The 24,643-nt window shown below is 44.5% G+C and overlaps 1 protein-coding gene across 1 annotated transcript in view; it reads right to left on the bottom strand.

Moving 5' to 3' along the window:
- LOC126868306 (protein Fe65 homolog) overlaps positions 1 to 24,643 on the bottom strand; it is a 146,962-nt gene that overhangs the window by 96,111 nt on the left and 26,208 nt on the right. Inside the window, exon 3 of the mRNA XM_050623629.1 lies at positions 16,506 to 16,858. Coding sequence (XP_050479586.1) covers positions 16,506 to 16,797 — 292 coding nt within the window. The 5' untranslated portion in view covers positions 16,798 to 16,858. The remainder of the gene's footprint in view (positions 1 to 16,505; positions 16,859 to 24,643) is intronic.

Raw genomic sequence — 24,643 nt, 5'->3', positions numbered from 1 at the left:
AAGGAGGATGATAAGGGACACATAACTTACGATTCACTCCGTGGATGACCATCGTGGTCGTGTTTTACGCAACTATAAAAATGTCCTCGATAGCTCCACTGGTTCCCGAAGCGAAACTCGTGCACGAAGGACTCGGTGCTTTCCACCCTCTCACGAGGTTAGCTCATTTTTCTCGCGAAGTAAAGGGTTCTCCGCGAATGAACGGGGAATATTCGGATATTTAGATATTTAGAGGCACGTAGCAAAATAAAAAGATAAAACAGACGTGAAAAGTTTCTAACACATTTTCGCGTGTATCGTGGAACCGATGGGGACGCGATAACACGGTACGGAAAGAGAAACAAACGCGGTTTCGAGTTCTCTCGCGGCACTGATACGCAAATTTGCGCGGTTACTTCGATTCCATTCGATCGGTTTCATTCGCGCCCGTAAAATCGTTCGCAACGCCGTGAAATCGTACGTGGATTTACTTGGTTCCGTATCGACTCGAAATCGGTAAAGTAGGTGTCGACGAAAATTACGACGATTTTTAAGGTCAGCAGCGGACAAATGGCACCCCGAGACGTTGGGGCGTCGCGGTCGTCGCAGTGACTGGCGAGACTCACGGCTACCCCCTCCAATTCTAACCCCTTCCAACAATTCTCTTTTACCCTCTTGCATCCCTACGCTTCTCCCCACCAACGCGCCACCAACCGCTATCTATACATCTATATCTTTCTCTCGCTCTTTTTCTTGCGCGGAACATCATCCCTCCACGTCCTTTCTCATCCCCCTCTTTTTCTTTCCAACTTCGTTCCTTTTCTTCTTCCTCTTTTGCCCTCTTCTTTTCTCCCCGCGGTTCGATCCTTCCTTTTCCGATGCACGTTCGCGAGAACCATCCTCGTCACTCTTCTTCCCTTCCTTTTTTTTCCTACCTGCTCTCCGAACTCCCTTCCCCGCTCTTTCTCTTTCTCATCCTTCGTCGGTCTCGCTCGCGCTTCCACCCTCTCCCTTAGTCACTCTACAACCCCCCAGACACTGGCCAAGCGAGTGGTCACGTGACCGTTAGGTCGGCCAATCATGTGCCGGGTGACGTCATCCGCAGGGGTTCTCACAGTTTGAGAACGAACAACGAGCATAAAGGTGTATTTGCGGACTTTGGGAAACGTTCGTGGAAGGGATAGGTGGTCATGCGGTCTGTTCGATCTTGGAACGATGTGTGACGCAATGGCAGGACTGTCGATCCTTGGGATCCTCGGGGAAGGATTAAAGTACCGGCGGACCACGTTCACGAACAAAAGAGCCTTTCACGCTTTGATGTTTCTCTAATGCTCTCTTCTTCTACATACCTTCGATATTGGAGCGTTTAAAAGCCATTATGCCCCCCACGGAAGAAACAATTTATAAAAATAAAAAGAGGAAAGGAAGGAAAGGTACGGATCGTTGGTAGAATTACAAGTAGCCAGTGGGCGACTTTGAGCGTACGTTTGGCGACATTCTACGTAACGTCTATATCAGCCGGCTAAACCGTTCGATTCAACTCGTTAAAAGAGATCACGGGACGTGACACAGTGGCGGCGCCCCTATAAATTGCGATACGATGCAACGCATGCCAAGCACCATTTTTCCTGGAACCGGGAAATAGGTTAGCGCCGAAAACTTGCCTGTTTGTATTCCACGCTCGAACAAGGTTTTTCCAACGTAACGCTACGAGGTCGCCGTCGTTCTAGCTGAAATGAAATTCCACGGTGCAGAAAGAACGGCGGAAGGGGGCATTGGATGGAAAGAAAGAGAAAGCAAGGAAAGAGGAAGGCTGCAGAGAGAAAGAAAGTGGAAGAGGCGCGAAAGCCGGTGGTAAATCAACGCTGTAGATGTTTTCTTCCGAAAAATTTCCACGGAAAAATCGCCTTACCGGCGGCGCGGCTCACGATTCAGCCGTCACTGCGATCGGTACTGCTGCCAGATGTGGATTTACTGGGAAACTTTTACGCGTCCAAAAAACTTTCCCGTAAATCTTGTACGTCGTAAAAATTTTCCATTCCCGCCCCTTTTATTTGCGTTTCTCCGTCGACTTTTCCCCGAGAAACGTGCACCGTAACTCATCTCGCCCGGTGGAAAATAATGCGAGTTAATCCATGCCGTAAACAGTTCATGAATAAACGAGGTACTAGGACCACGAAACAGTCGACAGATCGGCCGTTTTTTGTTGGGAAAATTGTTTGCTTATTCGCCATGAAAATTATCGATTATGAAATTCAGTTCGCCGTTTGATCGGCTTGTATCGTACTAGTTTGAATTCCGAAGCGATGCGGGAGCGAGTAATCCTTTCGGAAGGTATCGTCGGACCAAAGGGATGGAAAAAGGAAAGCTGCGATCGGTTATCTCCGCGTCTACCCTCTCCTTCTCTCTATCGGTTCTCCCTCTTGGAATATGTCATCCAACGATCGATGACTCTATTAACAAGGGATATCGCGTGAATAGAGATCATCGGGATTATTTTAGGGGCAATGGGCGTGATAGCATCGGAAAAACTGTATAATCTGACAATATATTGACATTCGCTGCATATACTTCGATTTATGAGTCGAGATAGAAACGTTTTGGGAATATAACGAGGGCGTTGGGTCGCCAAAACTCGGAGGACAGTCGAGTCTTCGATTCTCAAAACGTGTTGCATTTTGCAAACGCGTTGTTGCTACCTGGCACTCAGTACGCGTGTTCGACGCGGCGATCAATTTGACGTTTATAAGCAGTACGTAATTATTAGTTATTACCGACCTGGATGCGCTATGCGCTTCGTAATTTTCTCATTAATGAAATTAATTCATCGAATCCATAAACCAAATTAAATTCCGCGTAATCATCGGTTTACGGGGAATCGGAGTGTAAATCTCGCGAAACGTAAAAACGTTAACGCAAAACGAAATAATTCTCTTCGTTCCCCTTCCTTCTTCCCGTCTTCCAGGTTTCGTTTACGACTACATTCGGTCAGTGGCTAACTTTCTTCAATGAGAAAAAAAAAAAAAAAGAGAAAGAACCTAGCAACCGGGGCAGTAGCATGCAGCCCAGAGCTAGCCCGAGTCTTTTGACTCTCGGATATGCTAAAAGCGTGCAACTCGGAAAGACGCGTAATTAAAAGCGCGTTCCAGCACTTAATAATCGTGCGCCGCAATTTAATTTCAAATCCATTTTACCATCGCTGTTCACGCCGCTCTTTCAGCATACGTTCCACCGATGGAAACGTATTGGTTTTTCATCTGGTCGAATCTACTCTCTATAATATTGTAATATAAACGAGGAAGGGATAAAATGTCAGGATTAAAAAGGCAGAGGAACAGAGACATATGGATTACGTAATTAGTCGGTAATTATATAGAATATAGCACACTCTATGGATTTCAATTATTTTGAAATATAATATACCGTTAAAGTCAATGTTCTGAGTAGCTTTATCGATACATATAACCATCGCTCAACTTCGCGTTCAGAGATGGACGCAAAAGTATTTTCGATACTACACGTCGTATTTCTAAGGTTTGCGACAGGTTTGCGATTACCGATTAATCTCTTTCTTTCGAGGACACCCTTCGTTTTTCACTCAATTCTCGCGAGCAACGTTATCTCGACTTTTCCACGTACGAACGTATCCACGAGATCTGTTTCTCGAATCAGCTCGAGTTCCGCGAACACGTGTGTTCGACGATCGATATACCTTCTGTTTCGTCGCATTAAGGATCACCGATACGTAATGCCTTTTCACGGGCCATAGTTTCCACTCTTTGCACGCCACTCTAATCTTTTTTTCTCCTCTTTTCTTTACCTTGGTTTATATCGATGTCGTTACCGCCACGTGATACGAATTCCACGTGAATATCTGCGATTTTTCAACGGGCATTGCATACGCCCGACCGGCGCAAGTTACAAATTTACGATCCCCCTGGTATAGTCAACGGTACCGCGATAAAAAGCGTAATCGTACTTCGTCGACGCTAAACTCGACGTTTGCCGACAAAAGTGAACTGTAACTCGTGCACCGAAACTTTCTCCTTTTGGAGGATTTAAAATGAAAATAACAGGAATTTATGCTACGCCGTTAGTTTGATTTGCTAGAAAATCATCGATCTTCGTGATTCTGACTTTTTATCGACAAAATCTGAGAAACGAAAATGTGAAAAAAATGGTAAAGTTGGTGGAAAACTGGCTGAAAACAGATGAATTATTCCGCGAGATCAAACACCAGTAACAGCTGAACTCGTGTCAACGGTAACAGGCGTGAAAGCGTTCGACGTGTAAACTGCGAGTAAATCAGAGTTTGCCGCACGCATCTCGCTTCGTCTGCCGCGTTGTTTGTCTGGTATCTACCAAAACAGCTGCTCGATGACCTACACAAATCATCTCTAGGAACGGTATCCCGTTGCCGTTGAATAGACGCTCTTGTGCAGGTGACAGGACTGCGAAAAACTTGGTTGGCGCACCTGTCACTGGTGTTATAACAGGAAACACCGTTCGTAGGACGACCAAGGAACGAATTGTATCGGTTGACGAACGAGTGCGAAACTTGGGGACGTGTATACGTTGTTTGAAATTCGAGACGTTTGTCGACTCGAGTGGCTAGAACAAATACTGGAGGGAAGTATAAGTAGAAGCGACGAGGAAAGCGTAAACGTCAACCACGTTAATTCAAGGTATAAAAGGAACGATATTTCCCTTTTTATTTCGAGCTCGAAGGAATCGCCTCTCCATAGACTTATTCCGGTATTAAACGATCAGGCTGGCGCGTCGGAGGGCAGCTTGTCTCGGATTTTCCTCCAAGCGAAGGATGTGAAAGAAAAAAAGAGACGAAGAAATCACAGCGTGGCGACCATCATATTTTTACGACACGCGCGGTACGTCGTCGTTGGCGTGGGTGAGTCTTGCATACACCTATACAGAAGTTTTTATCGTCGTCCTTTTCATCGTTCGCGCGCAACCCCCTCCCCCTGTTCACATGTAGGTTACGCGGATTAATACTCTCGAGAGAAAGTGCAGCGACGATGGGGTCGTGCGGCGCGTCGATGGCGAGGAAAAGACGAAAAAAGGAGCCGAGGGGATAAAAGGCACGCGAATCGGAGAGAAAAATGTTATAGAGACGAAAACTCAAAGGAAAAAAGGAAGGTGGTCGATTCGGTTGGATTTATTTCCGCCGCAAGGACTCCGAGGAATGGTGGCACAGGGAAATCGCGAATGACAAAAGAGAAAAATAATAGAGAGAAAAGCGAGAGACGAAGAGGGAGAACAGGAAGATGAAAAGGAGAGGAAGGAAGAGTGGCGAAAAGAAATAGGGAGAAACGAGAAATGCGAGGGAGAGGCAGAGGTAGAGGGAGGAGAAAAAAGAAGAGTGCCTGGAGGGTTTGCATATTTTTTTTCATCCATTTAACGATCACCCACCGGTCGTACTCCCTGCAGGCAGCGAGCAGCGGGCGAGGGGGGCAAGGGGCAGGTGTGGATTACGAGGATGTGGCACTTTTTAGCGATGAAAAAAAGTATGTCGCATTAATTAAAAGCGACGCCGACGCTGAACGCAATTACGGGGCTGCGCGACGCGCTGGGTTCATTTGGGGCCTCGCGTTTTCACCGAGCAACCTGTTTTTCGCTTATTTTTGTTCCCTTTTTCTGTTTCCTTACCCCCATCGCAACGTGCTCTTTCCTATTTCTCGGTTCGCATGTCGCAACTTCGGGAAAATTGTGGCACGCTTCTTTGGGAATTATTCCGGCCGAGGGCGGCGCCGTAATTAATGCCTCGATTTAAAACGGAACGTGAAGAATCCTTCGCGCGAGTAAAACCGGAACGAATATAAAATCCTGCGCGTGATTCGTTAGTCTATCCTTCGCGTGAAAACGGAGCAGGAACATCGACTTAAAGCAGGGCTCGATTCGTTTTTAACGATCAATCGACCGGTCAGTCGAAGCTATCCGACGATCATAAACCGATCGACGTTGTTCCACGTTCGTGACGTTCCTCTACGTTCTTACAGGTTCGCGGACATTCCGTTAAGACGAAGAAAATGAGAGTGGACGCAAGGGTGAAGAACGAGAGAGCAGGGTAGTCACCCCGTAACTGCGAGGGACGTGTTGCCATGCCCTCTGGCAATTTCCGTCCTCGAATTGAAATGTTATTACGTTAGCGACACGTTCCGGTTACCCGCCTACTTCCCTCTTTCTCCTCGCACCCCTTTCTGTCGTTCTTCTCCGTCTTATGTTTCCTGTTGTTCTGTCGCAAATGCGATTTGAAGTCAGTGTTCAACGAAATGGACGAATCCAGGGATGCCAAGAGAAATCAAGGGAGAGTAACGAAGGAACGACGACGAAGGTCTTCCGTGGATTCCGTTCATTCGTCGGGAAAGGAGAACCGAGGAAAATCAACGAAACATCGAATCGTTGATACTGTCTGGTGTCGTCGAATCGCATTTTATCCCCAACCGTCGTTTCGTCGCCGGCTACGACACCGCACTTTTCTAAAATCGAATTAAATCCGTTCGATCGGTCGACCAGCAGAGTCGAAAAGTCTTCCTTGTGCCTTGTACGAGGGAGCATGTCCATTACGCGATCACATATCCGACTGAAAGAGCTCCTCGGGACTCCATTTCGTGTTCTCGCAAAGCAACGGCCCGATACCGAGGAATGCAGCCTGGATATTTCCGCCTGCATTGGTATTTCCGGCTTTCGGCCCGATAAAACGCCAGAGGGGAGATTTGTGCAGACGTCGAACGGGGTAACCAGAATGCAACCTCGCTTCTCGGAAATCGCTGATTCGAATGTCTTCGACATATACCTCCGGCTTCTACGTGAACGGCGGTTTTAACGGCGTACCGCCCCGTAGGAAACTCGACAACCGCCACGCGAACAACGTACCGCCGTCAAGTAGAATAAGACGCACTACGGTCAGACCATGTAGTAACTCAAGCAGCGTCGAGTTATCGGGAATTACGTTATAAATACAGCTGTTGTCGATAGAAGACGAAACAAAATTTTCGCGAGATACGTTTTAATCGAATCTGAGATGCGGAAATCGGTTATCGACGACTCTATTTGGCTATTGTATCGAACAAAACGTCGTTTAGACGTTGGTCGGGAAGTATTATTGAAACTAGCACACTCTCGCTATCGAAATACAATGTATCTAAAACCGTTTCAAGATTATCGTGCTTGATACAATTTTCTCGAGTCTGGCATGTTCTTCGTTTTCACAGATAATACTCGCGATGAACGAATTATTGGTATTACGATAATATTTTATATTTAACCACAGAATAACTTTTAGATGCATGGAAGAAAATGACTCGAATTTCGTGCATGTTCGCTGCATTGAAAAGAGAATTTTGACAAGCTTTCGAATCTATTTCAAACAAAAGGAGCCAGAGAAAGGCCATAAATAGACATTCAATTTTGTATAGATGATATTGCAGGTGAATGACATAATTCTCGGTACGATTTGGATGAAGAATATAAGTGGCAAAACGTTCATAATTAACAAGATCGATCTAAAGTTAGTTAAAATGTTAAAATTGCCATTATCAATGACGAGATAAACGAACTCTTTCACGAGAAGTTCAGATTCGCGTTATCCATCGAAACGACGTTACAGTTAAAGTTAGACGTTTCTTATTCGACCAATACATTGACAGGAAAATTCTCACAATCGTTACCACACCGACTTCAACGTTTTTCAAATCGCTCCGATGCGAAACTGTTCTCATATAACGCGATCGTAAATTACGATACATTCGTTCCATCCCTCTTGCATTTCGTTAATCGTCCCTCTTGTTTTGTGCTTTGTCTTTTGTCGCGGCATAAATGCTTCGCCTTCGCAGCTGTACGAAACCAATCTGCACGTAAGTACGTATTGTATTACGCCACGAGCCTTTTTTATCCGATGCGTCAAGGAAAAAGTGCCGAAGAGAGATACTAGGGGAGAGAGGCGAACGAAAGGAAAGAGATTCTCCGAACGAAGGCAGAGTGTCTCGAAAACAGGAACATTCCGGTAGTTTAATGCCGATGGAGCCGTCCATTCGTAACGAAAAGGGGCTGAGGGTTGTATTTTTCACTCTCGTTTCTTTCTTTCTTCATTTTCTCTCTTCTAAATCGGAGTGGATCGGGGGAGAACAAAGAGACCGAGAAATAAAGAAGAGAAGCATTTTGAACGCAGAAACTTCTGCGAGAGAGAGGCAGAGAGAGAGAGAGAGAGAGAGAGAGGGAGGGAGAGAGGGACGGGGAGAGGCGAGACAAGGATACCGGATGACGGAGTCTTCTTAGACAAAAATGAAAAAGAAGATTAAAGGGAAGGGACGACGAGAACGTAAAGATAAGGTGAGCGGGGAAAGAAGGAAGGATGACCAAACCTCGTGACTTTTATTGCAGCCGACCGTGTTAATCCGGACCAGCCATAAATTCATCCGGCGAGAATTGCTTCTTAACCGACGTCATCCCCTTGAGATCCGACAACCTGTCGAAGTCTTAACTAACGTACGTGATCTCCGCTTTTTCTACGCGAGAACTCCACTCGATGAAAGAAGAACTATTAGATATCCCTGGTTTTATCCGATAAGTTCGTGACCGCGCGAACCTGCCCAAGTAAATCCGCCAGAAGCTACGTAAAATTACCCTTACGTCGAAAACGTAAATGCCCATCGGCTACGCGAACGACAAATATTTAATTACAGGGAGAGATAGTTGATTCGTGGCGTGGCGTAAATGACGAGCTGCCGAGGAAAAAGGCCGGAACGGCTGGAAAAAAGATAAAGGGAAATGGAGGCTTTCAATCTTCCATTCTTCCCATTATCCGTGGCCAACCACTTCGATTCTTCGTGGCTTCTCTCCTATCCCGAGACTAACAGCTAGTACACCGGCCGAATTACACCGGAGGTAATTTCTTTCGAAGGCATTAATTAGCTTGTGTTTTCCGGGGCTATCAATTTGCAACTCCCGCTGCAATTCAAGTACTACGCAAGCTCTGTATCTCGACGAGACCCGTGGTTCTCTTCGCGATCGATATCCGATGAAATTTCAACATATCGCGTGTGATTGTTCGGCGTAATACGACGACATTTTATTCGAAAACTTTGTTCCTCTTCAATATCGATATTTATAAAATAATTTGATAAGAACATCAACGAATCCGATTATCCGAACAGCGCGTGCCATGATTATTTCGGATAATCGAGTTTCTGCGCTGGCAGTGTATATGCACATTGGAATGTTCTTCTTCTTCTAGTTCTTAACGCCTTTAAGAAGGTGAATAATCTCCAGACATCCGATGAAACGTAAATTAAGTTACACTGTGGAGAAAAGGAAGATCGATAGAAAAATAAAATTAGAACGGAGACGCGACAGAATGAGAGCAAGATGAACCTGGAGGACTGACGATGACAACGAAAGCTAGAAGCAGGATGGGTCGGTGAATGGCACTGTGGCTCTCTTAACACTTTGAAAATCTGGCTTGGAAGGGTCCGCGAGCTTGGCTCTTTCCGGATCTCTCGTCAGGGTCGTTTGATATTCACGTACCGTGAGTTTTGAGGGAAACCTTATACACCACTTCGATCCCCCGACAGGACTTTTACGCCGCGTTTCCAAAGCCCCGCGGCAAAACTGGCACGGAACGAGTCTCTTCATCGTGTATATACCCCTATATACCGTATATACCTGTAATCCACGAGGTGCAATTTGCATGCTCGTCCTCGTTTTAAAGCCTACCGGTGATTTCCGGCGTCATAGTTTCCATACAGGCTACGAAAACTCGACCCGAATCCCAAACCTCAACACTTCAGCTATGCTCCTTCGACCGTCTCGTGTCAATGGAAATGATTCTCGCGGAATTAATAAAATATCGACGCTGGACGTATCGTTGGAATATTTTAAGTGGCGGTACGGCACGCTCTATTTTTCACGAATAAGCGACCCATTCTCGTGTTTTATAAAAAGGAACGTCGCGCGTAAACGTGCGAAGCATCGCGACGATGGAAATTTCGATAGAAAATGTTCGTCTCGATCTCAAAGGTGTTGATAACAGATGGAAAACGTAAGAGACGGAGAAAAATCACGAGAGTCTATCGGAGTATTTGTGAACGAGCTGAGAGATTGTTTGCGACGGGGTTTTCCTAGAGATATTGAAATATCGATGTCAACAGCGGAAACGAGAAAAACGACGGTCTACTTTGACGGAACGAAGGAAAAGGCCGAGAATTAGCCGCGAAACGAGCAATGCCGAAAGCACGTGTAGACGGAGTGCTCCGAAGGAAACGAGGTCTTTCCTTTGAATACGCTTAATTGCGAGAACAGTTTCGTTTCCAAGGGGGAGGGCAGACGGTCTGACGAGGAGTACGGAAATGATTAACGACAAAAGGACGTCTCCGTCGGATTTTCCGTGATCGGGATGGAGACGGTCGAACGAAAGAAGAAATAAATCTCGAACGTGAACAAAATGAACAGGACCGTGCAATTACCCTGTGGCTTCGAAACTATCGACGGATTTCCAGTTACCAACGAATAGAAACATTTTAATTATTGATCTAGCATTAATTCGTGCCCATTGTGCTTTCTACAATGGGCGAATTTTACCACGGGAATTAAAGATAAGAAGACACGAAGATCGATTGATTCGCGTGGATATTACTAATTTCGAGGTACAGGTGCTTTGACAAACTTTATCGATAAATACTATCCGTCTCCATCCCCCCACGGGTTAAACGATCAGGATACGAGGGAGATTTATTTAATGTCCGTTTATTTGAGAAACATCGCGTTCATTATCTACGATCTTCGCCCACGAGCCTTTCAGCCCACGGACCTTATAAAAATTGCAATGTTCGAGCGTTCAAAGGGATAATAAGATCCACGACTATTTCTTGTAAAACGGCGTTGTTACGAAGTACGCGTACAGATTCAACAGTTGTTAGCAATTCGTTGGAAAGATTAAAATTCTTCGAGACAATCTACCTTGGCGAAATATTTCTATCCGACGTCGCTTTGGTAGCGAAGGAGGAAATGCAATTGAAAAGTTCTACCTCTGTAGAAAGAGAGGAAGAATTAACGGGATAAATATTTCTTTTAATTAAACGAGCACGTTCGCGACACGATCGAGGAAATTCGATAACGAAGGACGCCCTTTTTGCCCCGATGAGACGAACCAGCCAAGGAAATTAAGCAGGGGGATGATTTATTCGGTCGATCGAACGAAACAGCGAAGCCAGGCGGAGATTATTCGTTTATTTGGCAAATATCGAGCCCGTAATCTTGGATTCTGGTCCGGAATGGTAGTGGCGTTGCAGCAACCCGGGAAAAAGGAGCGAACACGGTTAGAAAGACAGACGGAAAAAGGAAGAGAGAAAGATCGAAGGGGAAAAAGGGAGAAAAAGGGAGAAGAGTCGAGAGAAAGAAAGAATGGTAGAAACTGGGGGTGGACGAACACCGACGAACGGGGGAGATAGTGAGTGGTTGGTCTGACGCAGCAAACAGAAAATAATACCGCGGCCATTGTTCCCGTTTCGCTTTTCTGTATGTGTCTCGCTTCATTCACTCGCCGCTAACATCGGGGGTCTGTTCTAGGAACCCTTCTCCATTGTCGAGTTTCGCTAGCTCCCTTTTACCTCTCTCATCATTTCCCTTCACCTCCTTCCTTTCTCTTCTCTTCATTATCTCGCGTCTGTCTCATGCATCGCCACGTTGCTTCTTCATCTTTTTTCAACCCACTCGTAACCATCGCGAGTCGTAGTCGTTGTCGAATGGCACACGTATTCCCATATTTTAGACGGCTTCGGAGTGAAGGAGAAGTATCCCCGACAGATTGAAGCATTTATTCGACACGGAGAAAGGGAGCTGTAATACTTCTTTGTGTCGCGATGCTTTCTCGCCGAATAAATCAATTTTTTTTTCGCCCACAGTACAATGCGCTTTCCATGCATCCATTATTCTTAGTGCTAACGCATTTCCACGTCTTTACAAGCTCGTTCTACACGGTCGCTTATCGAATAGGATTTTTATATCTTCTTTCGCCCAGGGTTGTAACGACGCACAGAGTAACGTAACATAGCGTATTTACGCGTCTTTCATCTTGTATCACTGTATTATACAGAGCAAGCAAATCAATTTTATTAACTCCCATCATGGACAGATATCACGTCTTTCTATGCTTCTGCTACATCAACCGGTGTATTTCGTTTTCACTTTGATCGGTCTCCTGTAGTAAAACGTGTAACCCCATTTACGTGTTCACGTTCAATCCTCGTCAAAGACTGTGATTCCATCTCGTTTCTCAATTTTATCCCCTGCCGAGCGCGACCTCGAATCGCGCGATTGTTTAACCTCGTGAAGGATATATTTATAAATCGACTCTGTCGCGGCTCTTTTGTATGTTTTCTTTTTGTTCTATCTTCCGCCCCGCGTTTCATTTTTTATTTTTTTATTTACAAAGGTTTGCGTGCGCTCATATTCTATCGTCTCCCTTCGAAGTGGAACGTGGAAAACAAAACGAAACGGGGAGGATAGATTGAAACGTTTATTCAATCGATAGGAAGAGAACAATCTGTCGTTCGAATACATCAGCGAAATGGTATACTCGCTGCTCGGCCAAACGAATTAATTTGCCGAGTAATTTCCAATACGTACCGAAAGCATCGATTCGATTTTACTTTCGTTCTTTTTTCTCTCTTATTCCTACTCTGTTAGTTTCGTGTTTACCGTGTTTCCGTCGATTCCTCAGATAATCAAGAAACATGCTTGCGCCGCCCACGATTCCTCGTATTTTCATCAACCAAACGTTATGCCTGGTCGTGACCAACAGACCATTCCGTGTTCAGAAACTGTCACGGTTTAACTGGTCACTGATAAGAGTAACAAACCCCACGGTTCGATTCAATCTATCGAAGAGTTTCTTTGGAATCTTGAGATCCGATCGGATTAATTGAAAAATCCAACGTGTACCGGCTATTTTTAACTCTAAATTCACATTTTTATGGGAACAATCGAAGGAATAGAACGTAAATAAAAATCTATTTCAACTCCTACACAGGGTGTGAGTACAAAAGTGAGCGCTGCTTACGGGATTCATTTTAGACATCAAGATGAATGAATTAGTTCATCTACAATTTCAAATGTTCAATCGCACCCTGTATAATGGAGGGAACACTTGATCTAATATTTCGTATACTTTTGCATATTACATGCATTTTATGTTTTTTTGTGCGCTTAAAAATCCCATAAATGTACAAACATCTCTAATTATTATCAGTCGTTTACAAAGACGAATGTAAAAGATCTGGTAAACGCGATTCTGAAGCTTCTTAGCAGGTAGTTACCCGATTTTTGCTCGGAGTAGCAGAAAGTTAGCGGCAGTTGAATTATGCCACGTGTTCTCATATTCTTCCACAATAAACCGGAAAACCGTTTCTTTTGTGCCTCTGTTCCCGTTCGGTAAATTCGTTCCAGCGAATGTAATATCGCGAGAGGACTTCGAATGAGAATTATTTTTAGCCAGGCACGACTACGCGGGTTATTGCCTCTTTGTGCGCGGACCGGCTTAAGGGGAACCAGCAAGCGATGACCGATAAAAGTAGCTCGAAAGCTGGCAAGTTCGATTCAATTTCGACAACTTTCGGCCGCCGTGTGGCGGCGACGCAACGGAGTGTTGTCATCAAACTCGCATCCACTTTGCAGGCTAGAGAGGACGAGTGGTTTTGGAGCGGACCACGAAAATCCACTTTCGATGCCCCGAGCTCTCAGTCTCCCAGCCGATGCATTATTCCGTCGAATAAGACGGATGGGGAATAGTATTCCAATTAGGGACGTCTAACGCAGAGCGGACCTTCGATCAGCCCCCATAATAGGCCACGAGTTTGTTACGTGAATTATGCCAAGCTTGTAACTCGTGTATTGTGGTACGTGAGCGAGATCAAAATTTCCTTCGACGATCACCGGAAGTTATCTAGGCGCTAGTATCCTCGAGGCGTTAATCGATCGTCTGATCGAGCGAGGACGCTTTCGTTCTGCTTGATGTTAATTTCTGGGTAATAGGTTTGAACGTGCTGAGAAAACGTGAACTTCAGGTGACTTTCTATTACGAGTGACAGAGTTTTAGGTGATAAAAGAATGCGTAAATGGATTAAATATATAAACGCTTCTATTTGAAGAATAACACCATATTCTTTATGGTCAATTTAATCGTACTAATCGTATTCCTAAGGTAAATTGATCAACTTTGTTTTCATCCTATCAAAGTGGAATTTATTCTGCTTTTAATCTACTTGCAACTGTGCTCCATAAGTGTAAACTTCAAGGAAGTTTGAAGTAAGTGGAAGAAGTGGAAAGACAGAGAAAAAGAGAATACAAAGATATTAGAAGATATCGCGTTATGTTCTTCAACGACAGCTGTGTATTGTGATGTATTGTACTATAATAACTTGGGATTATTGTAGTATATTTAATTATACCTTTGCTTTCATACTGAAACTATATTATGTCTCTACCTTTTCATACTTCCAGGTATATCGTAATAAAAATTCTCGCTTTACATGTAACCGGGAAAAGATGGTCTGCTCTTTTCCACTGAAATCGTTTTCTCTCCAACGAATCGCAAAAAAGAAATTACCGTAATCGTCGGCCGTTAGGCAGATAGCGCGACAATAGAGGTATATTATCCTCGGATTAAAAGCGTTCAGAGCAGTAGAAAGTAGAGTGTCGGACAATTTTTACTCGAAAGATCCCGAAGGATCTACGATGATAGTCCATTTTTCTCGGGAGCCACTATCGGAATAGGTTTGAGTCACGAAACGATTTATTAAGATTCCTGAAAGTTCGAAAAGCAGAAGGAAAACCAAAATGCGGGATGTTGCATGGTTCGGTCGATGTAGCCGAGGTAAGAAGGATGACCCGACTGGGAGAAAGCGGCTTGTCCAGGGGAAGCTTAATACTCCCGCAGAGTCCAGCTAAGGCGAAGTCTGCTTGCACACGTACGAACATAAATCTCATGGCTGGAGGATCGACAAAAATTTTGTTTACAGCTGGACTTGTTGCTTGGAAAATCCAGATTTATAGATCCTATTTCGCGTCGCACATCGGTGTTACTCCTCTCTAGCGTCGAAAGGAAGTTTTCCGGAATGGCGAAACTGCGAAGAATCTCGAAGAAGAATCGACGGAATTAAAAGTCGCGCGCCGACGACAGACGTAATGAACCGAAAGAGCTTGCCAAGAATCACGATCTGTCTGGCTAGAGGAAGCTCCCTGTTAATATAGGACACCCTTAAATTCTCGTCGAGAGACGGAAAGGGAACAACGATAGCGCGGTACATTCGCCCAACGACCCGTTGGGGTCTAAATCTTGATAAACAGCTGCAAAGATTGTTAACGTTCTTCCATTATTTAGAGGAGAGGCCGAGTTCTCGCGAATTCGGAGGACTGGAGGAAAGGAAAGAATCGGATGGAAAAGTAAAAAAAAAAAAAAAAAGGATGGAGAAGAAGAAAGGAAGTTGGATGCCGGCCAGGCTCCGTGGGTATTCAGGGCTGAATGGTCGATCGCCAAAAAGTCGGATCTTTTATAGGGCTGTGCCGTGAGCGTCGCGAACGTTTTGTCGCGAGAATGATTGAAATGCATGAGCCGACTGGAATGTCGCGAGTTAAAATAAACCTACGCCCTGTATCTGTGTTTTTCGTCGATTTAAATGGACGCGTGCATCGCGAGCCATTCTGCGTCATTTCGCGAAAAAGTTTCTTTCGTTCTAATCGAGATTTAATATACGAGTTTGCTGGTGAAATTTGTCAAACGTATTATATACATGTACGTACGTTCTTGGTGCATCAGTCTACAAATCGTGCCAAGAGACCGCGCGAAAAAACGAGAAATATTACAGAGAGTTCTCAGCCAACAGACATATTTACCCATAGTCGCAATCGCGATTCCTACGCCACACTCACTTCTGCCAACGCGCAACTACTTTCGCGATGTCGTCATGCCAGGGTATTGCCCATTAACGCGAAATACGACGCCTTCGTTACCAAGGAATGTTCACTTTCGAAATAGAGCCGTTATAATACCGTGATACTCGTACATCGGATGTTGTTTGTTCGACGTATGTAGAGCGGGCCGGTAAAACCGTGTTCGACCGATTGTTCGACAGAAACGGAATTCAATATACTATTCATATCGAAGCTGGCTCGAGGGATGTTCGTTAAAAGTACGCGCACAAAAGACAAAGAAATCCGGTGTTCCGTGAAAAATCGATTTGATTATAATGCCGAGTTAGAAGTATCCGCGTTTCGATACTCAAAGCGTCTTATTAAAATGCATGCATTTATCGAGAAACGTACCGGGCGTTTAATGGAAAAGATTCTCCTTGACCTAATACTGTTAATTACACACTGACGGATAACTTGTCCTCGTTAAATCGAGAAAACTTGGTCCGCGAGGAAATCGCGACGGTGTTGAAAATCACGAATGAAAAATACCTTCACGTTTGGATCATGCGTCATTTTCCTAGTAACAAACATAGGCGATTACTCACCGAGAAAGACGTTCTCATCGATGTCGTCGGCGTGCAGGTCGAGGTCAAGGTCGACCGCCCCGTTGGTGGGAGCCTGACGGCTCCTCTTCGCGAGGTCCATCAGTTCGCTTCGATGATCCAGGTGGCCCGTGGCCAGAAGTTCGGCCAACAAGGTCAGATAAGACGAGTTGAGAGAAGTGGGACTGGTAGCACGTAGACAACCCGGCAACCAGAATCCTAAGAGACCGTAGGGAATCACCGGTACCGCTCCGGTACTGACGAAGCCACCGTTCAGGAGTTCGCCGCACAACATAGGTGCAGCGATGACCTCAGCTCCTCCCTCGTGACCTTGGCAACGCCTCGATGCCGACTACCTGCATCAACAGATTCAACGGAGGTCGGATTAAACAAAAGTCGCGGGATTACGCAGTTTAGCCTAGATCGAATAAAAAGGAGAAGACAATCGTTTTAAATTGCCACAAGGATCGTTACCCTTCGTCGACTGAAATTTCGTCGCTGTTTCAACCCTTCCACAGAAACGATATCTTATTCGCTTCATCCTCTCGATCTTTACGATCTTAGGAATCTTTATCACGAAACGAGGAAAAAGGCAACGAGAAACGTACACGAAGAATATAGCTATTAAAAGAAGAAAAACACCCGAAACGTGGACCGTGTTAAATTGCTCTCGGCATGCCACGTAACTTAAGGTCGTTACTCTTTCAGCTTCCGACCACGAAACCGAATAATATGCCGTAACGAAAGGCGCTATGCGCCGTTGAGAACAAAACTTGGTGAAACATCTGCATAACAAAAGATTTGGCGTAACACGCTGGACACACCGCGGCTGTAACAATACGATTCTGCACAATTATCGCGAAATGCGCGTAAATTAATGCTACACGCACATATATACGCTATCCAAGCACGTGTGCGAGGCACGAGTATACAATACACACAGACCGATGAGATATGGACCTACGTTATACGAGATAATATTCGGAGGTGGAGCCTGTGCGTTATGTAAAAACGTTCGATGCACTCGACGACTCGTAAAAATCCGCTCGCATCGATTTGTCCATCACGACACACGCCTTGGAATTTTATAGAAACGTGCGATCGAGGAGAGCGTTTGACAATTCTTTCGTCGACGTGTGGTTCGATCGTAAAGTTTTCAACGGTGAAACAGCCGGAAATTGAACCCACCGGCGCCATCCATTCACGTGCACAAGAATCTTCTATTTCTCGTTGATCTTGCGTGAAAATTTCGAAAGAGCGGAGACGAGGGATCACTTTCACGCGAAATTTACGGGTATTCTCGCGAGAACCAGTCGAGATGCACGATCGAGGGAGAGCCGGTAACGCGGCAGTGGACGAGCGTAAATGGACTGTGACGAAGAGAAAACCAGAAGCGATCCAATAGCAACGGAGACATTCTTCTGGGACCGGCCACTCGCGTTGCTGTTCTGTCGGACTGACGTCACTGGTGAATTGTGCGTGGGTGTGGACACTGGATGATCTCACGTTCGCGGTGCCGCACCAAGAATTTCCTGCAGAGCGCGGCGTTCATTCGTTTAATCGATTCGTATCGTCGATCGTGCGTTATCGCGCGCATAAATCACCCGTTCGAATCGGAGAAAAAGACAACCGAGAAATCGAATGGAGCTGCGACGTTTCTGAATCGAAACGCGTAAGGGAGTCTACCGTCGATACAAGCGAGGAATACAAAAGGGACACGCGATCGGTAAACTCATTGTGAAAAGAGATTGACTCGCTTACACAATAGTATCGAGAATAGTGTCGCTTGAAACGAAGTGTGTGACGTTGATACGGCCCTGCTTTACTGGCACGCATTTCTTTCAGCGGATCAACCGGAGTGAACCGTAACGGATCAGAAGCGAGAAATACCCAGGGAAATGATCTCCCGTTAATTCGATCGTCTATGTACGAACTATCTGCGACATACATATTTCATGGGAATTCGGATTACATCGCGAGAAATCGTAGTAGAGTTCGAGTTCCAGAAATTCCTGATCGGAATTTCGAACGTGTGCAGCGTGCATTGGCGTAACGCCACGCAGATACACCAAGATCGATTACCAATTTTCAACGAATCTATTTTCGGGAATAATGCGCAGATGTTGACTGAATATCCTCTACCTAGTTCCTCTCGTTTCGCGCGTTGTAAATTCAATGTTATTCGAACAAGCGCAGCCGTGTAACACTCCCACGGAAAACAGGAGGAGTCTATTTGCATCGTTCGTTGCTTTGAGAATTGCAAGAACTAGAAACGCATAATACGATTTGCGGCGCTGTTCGACCGAAAACACAGTCGATATCGCAGGTAGAATACGCAAACATCGTTTCACGGTCATCTTTTCTTAACGCGACGACAGCTTAAAAGATGATTATTATTTGGTTCGAAATCGAGGAAAATGTTCGTGCCGCGTAACGACTGTAAAAGATAGAGAGGAAGGGAGAGAACGAGTATTACTAAAGTGATTTAATTTTCCAGAAACACGTGCGCATCGCTACGCTACTGCAAGACGGTGAATCCCAAGCAAGGAAGAACGTCCTTTTACGATGTACTATTTTCGCCAAAAAGCATACTGTGCATAGCGCACACGCGAACGGAATATTCTATAGGAGATAACGTTACAAAATCTTGAATAGTGACGTGACTTGGTGCGTGAATTTAGTCTGAAAATCGTCCGAAATATGCATATATATATATATATAACGTTCGGCTTCCTAATCGATACAGAATAACGTATCGTACGATAAATTCGTTTAATGATATCGTTATTAAAGATTAATGAACCGTATAGCTTATTTCCCGTATTTAAAATTGGGACGTTATTCCAATTTGTCATACGTTTGTAACACAGATATGCGGTATGTTCAATTTGATATATATACATATACAGATATAATAAACGAGTTCGAAAATGTAGCTACGTATCCGAACGAAATTTTTGTTTCAGCTTTTTCATTTGCAATCCGTTCATTAATATTCACGGAACGGACGCGTGCGTATATAATGTTCCATTGGTAAATGCCACAACTTTCCATCATCTATATCAAATTTCGTTCCGACTCTGATCGAGTAACAAGTTTCAAATTGATCGGCGCCAACGCGCGATAGGTGCAAATATTAACAATACATTTTCCCTGTCAGCATAGGGCGATGTTTGCCGACGCGTCTCGCCAAGACATCACAATAACGAACAGATGTTTTCCCTGTCTTTCAAAAAGAATAATGATGCAATGAATAACGAAGCAAGTCGATTTTTCCCCATCTTTTTTTCTATTTTTTAATCGAAACGATAAAACCCATCGTTAGAACAATGCATAAAAGAGGTAGGTAGAACAATCGTGGCTCGGGATCGAGACATGCAAAATTGATAAACGCGCGGCGTTGGCGAGTTTGAATCAATAAAATTTACCCAGTCGAAACACCGTGTTCAACTCTGTTGGCTCCTCCAGTTCGTTTTTCCTTGATTGCACGCGATTCGGATAATGTTCATGATCGTCGAGTTACACTATTACCGGTATGAATGAATCATGACCGGCTAGGAATACCGCGATACCGATACTAAGAAGTTTGCAGATAACACCGGGAAACCAGGAGGGGTTGAAGGAAGCCATCGACCAGGAGCGGCAGACGAACGGGCGCCATGACCACCCCACTCCACTCTTGCCTTTATTCAACGGCTTATCCAAAACTGGAACAACCCCTTGCTAGAGCACGAAACGTATGAGCACTGGGCACGAGATATTCGTTCCACCTCCGTGGCCATTCATAAAATAACCTTAAACGCAGCTTTTAACCGCTAAATACGCCATGATTTATAACAGTATATTCGTGTTCAACGGATGATTTCACGGATCGTTAGGCTCAAGGTAAGAAGGAACAACGATGGGCGGACAACGAATTCAGCAGTCGGCCTCGGTTATTTTCGTCTCCCGAGTATATTCCCACGTCTAATTTCCATCACGTCGAATTATCATGATTCATCGTGCGGCGAATTATCAGAACGGTGGTAGCCACCGGTCCGGTCGACAAATTTCGCGCCCCAATTTCCTGTAGGCTACCCCAAGTTGCAGGGAAAATGATAGCAAATTTTCAAATTAGTCCCGCGTTGTTTGCAGCTACGAATTTCTCTTATCCCCTGTAGCTTCGATTCCCGAGGGCCGTTGAACTCTTGCCGCATTCACAAAGTAGTCGAAGTTCGCGCGGGTCGATAGATATATAAACGAGTGGTAAGTTTCTCTCGGTACAGAACTCGGTGAGTACTCTTGCGAGCACGTACACACCGAATCCTGGTGGATCGTTTTCACCCCTTCGTGTCTGGGTAAACATCGTCGACGCGGCGTTACCGACTCCAATCTCGACTGTGCCCGCGAAAATCCGGCGGGACTCGATATCACCTGCCGGAAAATCGTGACGTCGTCGAACCGTCGAGCTTATGTATGGTAAACTCGAGCTCGATATCGCAATGTCGCTCGTTCGAAGCATACAACCCTGCTAACCTCCACACATCGAGTTTACCCTACAGCTGTAGGACAGATTCTTCGTTTGATAACCTGCTACCAGCGAGGCTTGTAAAGGTATGTAAGCGTACGCCTACGGAAATATCAATCAAAACGGGACCAGAGATATCAAACGTACGATGATAAAATATTTATATGAATAACGCGCGCGTGACGAAAAAAGAACAACATACAGTTTTCCGAGCTCGTCGCTTCGATTTATGTGCGATACTGTGAACACACACTACGTCAAACGTCAAATAGAAACGAACAAAGAAAAAAAAAAAGAAAAAGAAGAAAGGAGAAAAACTAGAAGAACGAGCGAAGATAGGAGTTCTATCGACGAGGAAGTTGAACGGATTTTTTATCTGACTGCATACAGCGTCTAAAAGTAGCTAGTCGACTCGATAAGAGAGATGTCATTTGCTCCCCCTTAGCTCCAAGGAAAAGACGAGATCTTCTAAATCGAAGACGAGTCCCGCGCCGACAAGAATCTCGTCATTAAGATTTTTGATTTGAATGCAAATAGGTTTCTAGTTCTTCGCGCCTTCGTTCTCTCTATCTCTCCAGATATTTTGCGCCGTAAAGGGAAATAGACTTTATTTTCTGAAGCAGGACGAAAACCTTCGGTCGATGCGAATCTTTTCAACGTAATTCCCATTGACTTTCTAGTGATCATCGTCTTTATATAACATCGATAGACTCTTCTATTTCACATTTTATTTCTTTCGTTTCTTTGCAATTTTTCTATTATCTTTGTCAATCTCGCAGGAACAACATGTCGTTTCTTCGATCTTATCGCTGCAAGCTTTCCACTCGAATTAAGATTTCAGGGTTCAGAGAACCTTTCGGGCCAAGAGACACGCGGCCGGGGCCGAAATGGATTTCGCCGTGTGCAACAGCGGCCAGGTAAGCCAAGACGTAATTTACTGGTTTCTGCTTGTTACACCAGCCGTACGACGCCATGTCGCCATGGCGTACCTCGTAAAGACGACAGACTCGACGTAATTTTATCCTGTCTGGCCGCTCCTATATATACACATACACGCCTTTCGTTCTTCGACCAAATGAGATTTTACTTCGTGCCAGGTAAGACGGTACTTCCGCGCGCCCTTTTCTCGCGACACGCGCTAACTACGCTCGCCAATGAAAATAAAACGGTTCGCAACATCTAACCCGCATTTCACATCGCCTTTTTCCTTTCGTCTTCCATTCGTTCTCGCGTTACAACAGGAAGTTACCTTGGTCCTACTTGATCTAATTTTACATCCTCGTGCGAGCTACGATTCCTGTTAAACGAGAAAGAAAAGATAAGAGTCTTATTCTTCACTCTGGCGAGCAAAACGGAGAACTTGCGGTAGAATAAACGGCGTTTACGCAAAACGCGTGACGTTGGAAATAATTCAGGGACGTTGATCTTGCCCACCAAGGATGAATCACGTGACTCGATTCCATTTTACTGTAGCTGCGCAGTCAACGTTCGTTACCGAAAACAATATTCGAGGAATTAATATGAATACTAACGGAATGGACGTGGGCAAGCAGTATCGCGTTTCGATCGGCGACTAACGACAGACCATTACATAGAAGTGGGTTTTGATATCGCGATTGCTTGGCAATGGGATTTGCCATTGAGTCGAGATTATCCTCACGGAAGGTGAATTTACACGACGATATACATAGTTAGCTAGGGGCGAGGATGCTACTTTGCAGTTCCCAAACGCAGATACCCGAATATATTGAATATATTTGACGTTTTATTGAGTGGGAATTTCTTACGTGTCATCGTTAAAAGAGAATTAGGGTACAGACTATATCAAGATCTCGATGTTAGTAGAGATTAGAAAACGACATCGTGGAAGAATCGGTGTATTTACGTCGGTCGAGCACGATTTCTTGGTACGTATGTAAATTTGTAAGAAAGTTATCGTTGATCTAAATTCACAAATATATCCAGTATATTTCGCGTTTCGATGAACTGGAATTTCTTACGTGTCATCGTCGTAAGAAGAAAATTAGAGTAGAAATTACATCAGATAGTCGATGTCAGCAGAGGTTAGAGATCGACATCATCGAAGGAACAGTCGAGGAAGTGGAGAAACTTACGTCAATTTAAATACAGTATCTTAATGTAGTAAATTTGCGAACAAGTGATCGTTAATCTTTATTTAATAAGCGTTAAAGCTCCGTCTAAACGTTTTATTGTTCGAGAATCATTGGAAGAGTTTTTTAATTGAGAGGGCGTTCGTACATAACTACGTTCGTTAAATTCGCCGTACCCTTCGGACGAACAAACTGCTCGCTATTTTAATTAAAAGTTTCTGTTTAGTTCCGTTCTGCAGGCAGAAATTATGCAGCGCATTTAGAGCGCGAATTCAAACTAAAGTGATGAGGTAAACCAGCAGGTAAACCCGGCTAGTGGACAGGGCAGCGGGTTGATTGATCGCGTGTCAGGTTCCAGCCAACCTGGCGCCAGCACAGAGTTTCTCAACCTGGCGCCATGCTAGGTATATCTCGTACTAGCATGCAGCTTGTTCTACGATCTGTCCTCGCTTTCTTATCTACACGACATTCAGGCATAAATTTTCTGACTCGTAATTTTCTTGAATGATACACAAATGATAAATATATCCAAAGCAATTACGGAGAATGAAATAGACCTTGAAACGAACGAACGAATTTTCGCTTAATCACGATTCATCTTTTTTTTTCTTTTTTCTCTTTAGTCACGATGCGGTAAACAAGAAAAATGACTGGACAAGGAAACGATCGAGTTTTTAATGTTTGAAACTGCAGCTTCGCAGGGATCGTGATTTTACCTATCGTTTCTATCCCGGATTTTTTCTGTCAGTCACTTATTCATTTGATCTTTTTCTCTTCCCGTGGCTTCCCGCACAAGAGCGGACCTTTCATTTTGATCGACGAGTGACGTTATCATGGCTAATATTGGAGAGAGAAGCAACTCTGCTACTTCCGAGCGATCTGACTCGCTCCATCAAACATTCATGCTGTTGGCCGCGAGCTCGTGTTGCCGCTCCGTGAAAATACGCCCGATAAAATGCACTGACCTCACTCTGTTCCCTCCGCCCTAGTGGCGCTCTTTTGTGCACGATACGACATCGCCAGCCAACGCTAATATGTCTAGAGTTAGCTTCCACTCCCGTAGTGTAACTTTCCAAAATCCTTCCGCTCGTTTGAACTCGATGATCGTCGTTTATCTCACGTATATGGATATATTTCCAGACATTTCTAATTTCTGTTATTTATTATTAATTCGTTTCTCCGTTGATCATAAAATACGGGACGAGAGACCTACGGAATATCGAATTAATGCTTGATTGTTAGTTCGTAGGTGATTACGATAGATTAAATTCGATTTCATTTTCACTATGTTTCATTTTATTCCATTTTCTCTCTACTTTATACTGCACACCATGGTGTTTATTATATAAAACACAGAACAGAAATTAAAGCCAGTTATTTTAAAATTAAGTATTTCATCCCAAAATCTTGTGGATTATCCACGATACAACGTTAACGATCGAGGATTAAACAGATCGATTTTAAAGTAGCGGAGAACTTGTTGCGAGTGCGACACGCTCGAAAGATGACCTCGGCGTAATATT

This window comes from Bombus huntii, chromosome 8, assembly GCF_024542735.1.
Source record: "Bombus huntii isolate Logan2020A chromosome 8, iyBomHunt1.1, whole genome shotgun sequence".
Lineage (NCBI taxonomy): Eukaryota > Metazoa > Arthropoda > Insecta > Hymenoptera > Apidae > Bombus > Bombus huntii.
Note: the sequence above shows the minus strand (reverse complement) of the source record. Positions and strands in the feature narration are given on the sequence as shown.